The sequence below is a fragment of the Pecten maximus genome, chromosome 3, assembly GCF_902652985.1.
Source record: "Pecten maximus chromosome 3, xPecMax1.1, whole genome shotgun sequence".
NCBI lineage: Eukaryota > Metazoa > Mollusca > Bivalvia > Pectinida > Pectinidae > Pecten > Pecten maximus.
In genome coordinates, this window is record NC_047017.1 from 30,842,291 (window position 1) to 30,851,860 (window position 9,570).

A 9,570-nucleotide genomic window follows, 5' to 3' on the forward strand; every position below is an offset into this window, starting at 1 on the left:
GGTACAGACATATTGAGGGATACCTAGGTACCTGTGGGTATGACATAGAGAGGGATACCTAGGTACCTGTGGGTGGGACATAGTGAGGGATACCTAGGTACCTGTGGGTACAGACATAGTGAGGGATACCTAGGTACATGTGGGTACAGACATAGTGAGGGATACCTAGGTACCTGTGGGTATGACATAGTGAGGGATACCTAGGTACCTGAGAGTACAGATATATTAAGGGATACCAAGGTACCTGTGGGTACAGACATAGTGAGGGATACCTAGGTACCTGTGGTTACAGACATAGTGAGGGATACCTAGGTACCTGTGGGTACAGACATAGTGAGGGATACCTAGGTACCTGTCGGTACAGACATATTGAGGGATACCTAGGTACCTGTGGGTATGGACATAGTGAGGGATACCTAGGTACCTATGGGTATGACATAGAGAGGGATACCTAGGTACCTGTGGGTGGGACATAGTGAGGGATACCTAGGTACCTGTGGGTACAAACATAGTGAGGGATATCTAGGTACATGTGGGTACAGACATAGTGAGGGATACCTAGGTACCTGTGGGTACAGACATATTGAGGGATACCTAGGTACCTGTGGGTATGACATAGAGAGGGATACCTAGGTACCTGTGGGTACAGACATAGTGAGGGATACCTAGGTACCTGTGGGTATGACATAGTGAGGGATACCTAGGTACCTGAGAGTACAGATATATTAAGGGATACCAAGGTACCTGTGGGTACAGACATAGTGAGGGATACCTAGGTACCTGTGGTTACAGACATAGTGAGGGATACCTAGGTACCTGTGGGTACAGACATAGTGAGGGATACCTAGGTACCTGTCGGTACAGACATATTGAGGGATACCTAGGTACCTGTGGGTATGGACATAGTGAGGGATACCTAGGTACCTATGGGTATGACATAGAGAGGGATACCTAGGTACCTGTGGGTGGGACATAGTGAGGGATACCTAGGTACCTGTGGGTACAAACATAGTGAGGGATATCTAGGTACATGTGGGTACAGACATAGTGAGGGATACCTAGGTACCTGTGGGTACAGACATATTGAGGGATACCTAGGTACCTGTGGGTATGACATAGAGAGGGATACCTAGGTACCTGTGGGTACAGACATAGTGAGGGATACCTAGGTACATGTGGGTACAGACATAGTGAGGGATACCTAGTTACCTGTGGGTACAGACATAGTGAGGGATACCTAGGTACCTGTGGGTGGGACATAGTGAGGGATACCTAGGTACCTGTGAGTACAGACATAGTGAGGGATACCTAGGTACCTGTGGGTATGACATAGTGTGGGATACCTAGGTACCTGTGGGTACAGACATAGTGAGGGATACCTAGGTACCTGTGGGTACAGACATAGTGAGGGATACCTAGGTACCTGTGGGTACAGGCACAGTGAGGGATACCTAGGTACCTGTGGGTATGACATAGTGTGGGATACCTAGGTACCTGTGGGTACAGACATAGTGAGGGATACCTATGTACCTGTGGGTATGACATAGTGTGGGATACCTAGGTACCTGTGGGTACAGACATAGTGAGGGATACCTAGGTACCTGTGGGTATGACATAGTGAGGGATACCTAGGTACCTGTGGGTGGGACATAGTGAGGGATACCTAGGTACATGTGGGTACAGACATAGTGAGGGATACCTAGGTACCTGTGGGTACAGATATATTAAGGGATACCTAGGTACCTGTGGGTACAGACATAGTGAGGGATACCTAGGTACCTGTGGGTACAGATATATTAAGGGATACCTAGGTACCTGTGGGTGAGAATTAGTTACCTGTTGTGGCGTTATTGTGAGCCCCTGGGTGTTTTGTGACAGTGCCAGGCATGTCTACCCCTGGTGTGTCTGTTGGGGAGTGATATGGTACATCTCGCACAGTGGACTGACTCTCACTTTTTCGTTGCTGTAAATATGAATCCAGAGTTACTTCTGAACAGATAAGAGTTTAATTTTGATACAATAATAGTCTAATCATACCAAAAATTTAAACTCATTAATTACCATAATTTACTTACATCTAAATGGCTTCGTATATTTCCAACCAACAGCAATGCCGATTTTAAGTTCCCATCAGCCAAATCTGAAAAGATATCGAAGGAGAGAGAATTGTTTATTCGTCAATGAAAACTCATGTCTCCCGGTATAGTGAAAAAAAATGTGTTATGCTTCTTCATGGTACCATACACTGCATATACATAAACATTAGTTTGATGTACATGTATAGATAAAAATTAGTTTGATGTACATGCATAGATAAACATTAGCTTGATGTACATGTATAGATAAAAATTAGTTTGATGTACATGTATATATATTTATATATACATTAAGTTTGATGTACATGTATATATATTTATATATACATTAAGTTTGATGTACATGTATAGATAAAAATTAGTTTGATGTACATGCATAGATAAACATTAACTTGATGTACATGTATATATTTATATATACATTTAGTTTGATGTACATGTATAGATATACATTAGTTTGATGTACATGTATAGATATACATTAGTTTGATGTATATGTATAGATATACATTAGTTTGATGTATATGTATAGATATCCATTAGTTTGATGTACATGTATACATATACATTAGTTTGATTTACATGCATAGATAAACATTAGCTTGATGTACATGTATATATTTATATATACATTAAGTTTGATGTACATGTATAGATAAAAATTAGATAGATATCCATTAGTTTGATGCACATTTACATGTATAGATAGATATCCATTAGTTTGATGTACATTTACATGTATGGATAGATATCCATTAGTTTGATGCACATTTACATGTATAGATAGATATCCATTAGTTTGATGTACATTTACATGTATAGATAGATATCCATTAGTTTGATGTACATGCATAGATATCCATTAGTTTGATGTACATTTACATGTATAGATAGATATCCATTAGTTTGAAGTGCATTTACATGTATAGATAGATATCCATTAGTTTGATGTACATGTATAGATATCCATTAGTTTGATGTCCATTTACATGTATAGATAGATATCCATTAGTTTGATGTACATGTATAGATATCCATTAGTTTGATGTACATTTACATGTATAGATAGATATCCATTAGTTTGATGTACATGTATAGATATCCATTAGTTTGATGTCCATTTACATGTATAGATGGATATCCATTAGTTTGATGTATAGTATGAATTATCATAATACCACAGATTCTAATGTTTATGACAAAATTCCAGCATACAACCTCTTTATGAAATCAAAATTATCAGAGTGTTAATTCTTGGGATGTTTCATTTGTATTAAAATTTCTGCAGAATTCAAACACTGACATCTGAGGAGTGAGAATTGGTGCCGTTTTAAGTACTATAGGGATATTCCTCTAAAATTTCTGTAGTATAATCATATCTGAAATCTACATTTTAGGTCATCAAAACTAAAGCTCATTAATTATAAAATATGTTTTTTAGGTCTGTAAAAACATCACCAGGAAAATTCTCAAAAAGAAGAACAGATATGAACTTGTGATTGGATCACTATTGTTGTTACCTACCATCAGCATCAATCCCAGCCAAGTCCACACCACGCGATTCTAGGAACGTCAGACAGTGGGAGATGTTATCTGTTCTGTCCCCTTTACAAGTTATCTCCTCCTGTACACCAGGCACAGTGCTGCCATCTGTCAACAGACAACAATTTCTTAACAAATCAGTACGAAGCGACAAGCCTTTTGACTCCCAGCATTTGTAAAAGCTAAAATTAAATCAGAACCAATGATTTACAAGCCTTTAGACAATTCCAGCATTCATCAGGCCAAAACAATATCAGAAAGAGTCAGTACCAAGCCTTTTGAATCTCAGCAATTTCTGTTAAGGTCAAAACTATGTCTGGAAGCTATGATAAGCCTTATTAGGTTAAAAACATTAAAGGCAGATTCAAGGGATCTTGTCTAAAATGTCAATATTTTGTATCCAAGAGGTGACCCAGGAATCTGTATATTATCAAGCACTTGATTCTGTAGCAACCATTCCGTTTCCATAGTAACATTGTAATTAACTCTAGATACTTAATCTGGTTATACCATGTTGGTTGATGATTACTTGGCCCTCGTGGTTGTTTTACGACAGCAGAGAAACATTTCTCAACCACATAAATACCAACAGAGATCAGAATGATACATAAAGCAATAATCATGATGGACGCCTGACATGGTAGGTGTACATGATACCAGGTTAATATAACACCTGGCATGATAAGTGTACCTGATAACAGGTCAATATAACATCTGACAAGGTAGGTGTACACCATACCAGGTCAATATAACACCTGACATTGTAGGTGTACACCATACCAGGTCAATATAACACCTGACATAATAGGTGTACACCATACCAGGTCAATATAACACCTGACATGGTAGGTGTACACCTTACCAGGTTAATATAACATCTGACATGGTAGGTGTACACCATACCAGGTCAATATAACACCTGACATGGTAGGTGTACACCATACCAGGTCAATATTACACCTGACATGGTAGGTGTACACCTTACCAGGTCAATATAACACCTGACATGGTAGGTGTACACCATACCAGGTCAATATAACACCTGACATGATAGGTGTACACCATACCAGGTCAATATAACATCTGACATGGTAGGTGTACACCATACCAGGTCAATCTAACACCTGACATGGTAGGTGTACACCATACCAGGTCAATATAACACCTGACATGATAGGTGTACACCATACCAGGTCAATATAACACCTGACATGGTAGGTGTACACCATACCAGGTCAATATAACACCTGACATGGTAGGTGTACACCTTACCAGGTCAATATAACATCTGACATTGTAGGTGTACACCATACCAGGTCAATATAACATCTGACATGGTAGGTGTACACCTTACCAGGTCAATATAACACCTGACATGATAGGTGTACACCATACCAGGTCAATATAACACCTGACATGATAGGTGTACACCATACCAGGTCAATATAACACCTGACATGGTAGGTGTACACCATACCTGGTCAATATAACATCTGACATGGTAGGTGTACACCATACCAGGTCAATATAACACCTGACATGATAGGTGTACACCATACCAGGTCAATATAACACCTGACATGGTAGGTGTACCTGATACCAGGTTAATATAACACCTGACATGGTAGGTGTACACCATACCAGGTCAATATAACACCTGACATGGTAGATGTACATCATACCAGGTCAATATAACACTGGTTGTCTCACTAGACATTTACTCTGTCCAGTACTTAAGTGAAAGAGATTTACCTGTATCCATGGTAACAAAGTTAATCAAATATCTACGTTACTATTCTAGATGGAATTTTCAGGTAAAATCAGGAATAATGAGATAATCTCATCAGATGAATGTGTAGTGAGATTCCCTAGCTAAGCCTACCTATACATTAGCTGCTGCTGCTGATCACAACTTAGAGAAACTGTGTTTCTATGATAAATACACTCCCATACCTTTCTTAACTACCTAGATTATTGAATGCAAATTATGTCACTGCTTTGCAGCAAACTTAGCCATTAGATGTGTTCCTGGTGATGATTGACAGGATGCTGAGTCACCTACCTGGAGCAGTTAATCTCTGATCAAAGGCTCAGATATATATAATTTAACAATGTTGTCAAAATATTTATGTTTTTTTCCCTTTCTACCAAGGAACATTATACTATCAAATTTACCTGAACAGCTTCTGTCGGAAGCTGAGACTTGTAGCAGGGTATTCGGATAAACAATTACCTCGCACTGAATCGTAAATATCTTTGGCTGATTGCAATTATTTCCAGTATTTTTTCCCAAATGGAAATCAATAGACAAGCCATTACAGACATCCACATACATCACCCATCAAATATTGATACGGCCAGGTGACAGCTAACCTCACATTCCATTTACAGTAAATAACTGCCTACAATTGGCAGTGCTTTACTGGATTTAAAATCTGATGGTTAAATCAAACGGGAATAACATAATTATCACAGGATTTCAGCTAGATATGTAATTAAGTAAAAAAAGCTGTAATGAAGGACCGACATGTGTAACAGGAGAGGTAAAATGTGCCAACCAGACCAGTACTTGAGCCTAGGACCTCCAAACTCAAGACAGACTCTCTAGGACCTCCAAACTCTAGACTGACTCTCTAGGACGTCCAAACTCTAGGACAGACTCTCTAGGACCTCCAAACTCTAGACACACTCTCTAGGACCTCCAAACTCTAGACAGACTCTCTAGGACCTCAAACTCTAGACAGACTCTCTAGGACGTCCAAACTCTAGACAGACTCTCTAGGACGTCCAAACTCTAGACAGACTCTCTAGGACGTCCAAACTCAAGACAGACTCTCTAGGACCTCCAAACTCAAGACAGACTATCTAGGACCTCCAAACTCTAGACACACTCTCTAGGACCTCCAAACTCAAGACAGACTCTCTAGGACGTCCAAACTCTAGACAGACTCTCTAGGACCTCCAAACTCTAGACAGACTCTCTAGGACCTCCAAACTCAAGACAGACTCTCTAGGACCTCCAAACTCTAGACAGACTCTCTAGGACCTCAGAATTCTAGACAGACTCTCGAACCATTTGAGCTACCTAGACACCTGTTGTGTTCAGCCCTGACCTGGGAGTTCTGCTATGCTTACCTGTATAAATGTTACACCTGTCTATAAAGATCACACATGTCTATATAAAAGTCACATCTCTCTATAAGGTAACATAAGTCTTTCTGCAAACAACACATAAAGATTACATATTTCTACAAATGCAGACCTGCCAACCTTTCAAATTCAAAAATAGTAATTTGGCCCATTTTTGAGCAAAAAAGAGTAATTCTTAACAATTCTTGCCAAATCTATTGCATCAAAAAGAGTAATTTGCTACTATTTCGAGAGAAAAAAGAGTAACGACCACCACAAAATAGTAAAGATTACTATAAAATAGAAGTAGTTGGCAGGTCTGCAAATGTTGTACCTCTGTAAATGCTACACCTGTCTATAAAGGTCACACCTGTCTATAAAGGTCATACCTGTCTATAAAGATCACACATGTCTATATAAAAGTCACATCTATAAAAGTCACATCTTTCTATAAGGTAACATAAGTCTTTCTGCAAACGACACAAAGATTACATATTTCTACAAATGTTTTACCTCTGTAAATGCTACACCTGTCTATAAAGGTCACAACTGTCTATAAAGGTCATACCTGTCTATAAAGATCACACATGTCTACAAAGGCTTACAACTATAAATGTCACACATATCTATAAAGGTCACACAAGTCTATATAAAGGACATATCTATAAAGGTCACACATGTCTATATAAAGGACATATCTATAAAGGTCACACATGTCTATATAAAGGACATATCTATAAAGGTCACACATGTCTATATAAAGGACATATCTATAAAGGTCACACATGTCTATATAAAGGTCACACATGTCTATATAAAGGACATATCTATTAAGGTAACACATGTCTATATAAAGATCACACATGTCTACAAAGGCTTACAACTATAAATGTCACACATGTCTATATAAAGGTCACACATGTCTATATAAAGGACATATCTATAAAGGTCACACATGTCTATATAAAGATCACACATGTCTACAAAGGCTTACAACTATAAATGTCACACATGTCTATATAAAGGTCACACATGTCTATATAAAGGACATATCTATAAAGGTCACGCATGTCTATATAAAGGACATATCTATAAAGGTCACACAAGTCTATATAAAGGACATATCTATAAAGGTCACACATGTCTATATAAAGGTCACACATGTCTATATAAAGGTCACACATGTCTATATAAAGGACATATCTATTAAGGTCACACATGTCTATATAAAGGACATATCTATAAAGGTCACACATGTCTATATAGAGGTCACACATGTCTATATAAAGGACATATCTATAAAGAGGTCACACATGTCTATATAAAGGACATATCTATAAAGGTCACACATGTCTACAGAAGTTCGACCACTATAAATGCCACACCTATCTATAATTTTATATAATACCTCTATAAATAAAAAGAATATTACCTGTCCAAATAAAAACACCTACAGTGGAAACTGTTGATGATGCTTCAGTTCCTAGAAACTCTGTGAAAAGCTGTCAGTCGCTGTGTTACAGAGAAAAATGTCACTGGAAGCATGAATATTAAAGTGTTCTCATCAAACACAAAATGCTTGAAAACATGCACATGTATAATTTACCTGTTCAGCCCGCCACAGGTAACACACCCTACTGCTGTGATAACCACTCTTCCCCCCTTGTTACACACGAGTCAGCCACAGGTAACACACCCTACCGCTGTGATAACCTCCCTATCACACAGGTATAAACTATACAGATATTAGGTTGTTAATGAGGATCCAAATGAGGAAGCCTGACTGTGGCATTGTACCCGCCATTAGCTAGCTACACCAGATGTAAACGTGTGTACCATTGTTGAATTTAAAGAACATCAGATCAATACATGAAATGACCCATATTATCTGATGCCATCTGAGAACGGTCGTAAGGGCCAGAGTGTGATCATACCTGGACGCTTTACCTGTTACTAATTAGTCACTGACTCTAGATGTCATTACACCTGCACCACACGAGGTTTATCAGTCCCTGGTCGGGAGGCACCCATTCACAGAACCTCCTACAGGGCAGAAAGCCTACCTTAGTACACTAGCAGATCTAAGGACGTCTCCACTCCACTAGGGGACTGGGTACACCTTAGGTAAATCTATGTCATACCTGTAGTCAATTTCACTTTCAATCGGCGCGGGAATGATTGACGACAGGTGTACACCTTGCTGGTATGTGCACAGATACCCCTAATGGGGATCACACCGGGGACCAGTATAATCACCGCCTGGCTATCGTGAATTATTGATCAATAATCCTGCTACCACTACCGTTACTGGTCATGTACTAATGATGTTTTCTTCAATTTCCTGAATTTCATACCACAACAAAAAAACATTAAATTTTACACAATCAACTGCAGTATATTTATCACATACTGAACCAATTACAATCTCCTGGTTGTCACAGACAGCGAGTGAAATAGAAAATCTATAACAGCACAACACTCCGAAATCACCTGATTCAAATACAGGATGAGGCAGCCAATGTCCTGGTTGTTGTTGATCAACAGTAGAATGTGTTAGAAATCAAAATGTTGTTCTAAATTCAAGTAGGTAAACAGGTAGCACATCTTTTATACAGGTCTGAAATGATACTGGGTATTCAAGGTGTTGTAACCCAGTGACTGCACTTTAACTTCATCAAACACATTCTTTGTCCATAACTCATCTCAACAGCAAGCAGATAGTCATAAAATTAAACTTTAAAAAGTTACAAAGTCATAAAATCTTATTGAGTGAATATTTCATGAACAGAGAAAGTTTCTGAGA

The 9,570-nt window shown here is 38.6% G+C and overlaps 1 protein-coding gene across 1 annotated transcript in view; it reads right to left on the reverse strand.

The window, feature by feature from the left end:
- Positions 1–9,047, reverse strand: part of LOC117323886 — a 37,216-nt gene extending 28,169 nt beyond the window's left edge. The window contains exons 1-4 of the mRNA XM_033879389.1: positions 8,909–9,047; positions 3,621–3,746; positions 2,076–2,140; positions 1,837–1,963 (exon numbers count right to left, since the gene is read on the reverse strand). Of these exons, the coding sequence (XP_033735280.1) occupies positions 1,837–1,888 (52 nt within the window). The 5' untranslated portion in view covers positions 1,889–1,963; positions 2,076–2,140; positions 3,621–3,746; positions 8,909–9,047. The remainder of the gene's footprint in view (positions 1–1,836; positions 1,964–2,075; positions 2,141–3,620; positions 3,747–8,908) is intronic.
- Positions 9,048–9,570: the final 523 nt, after the last annotated feature.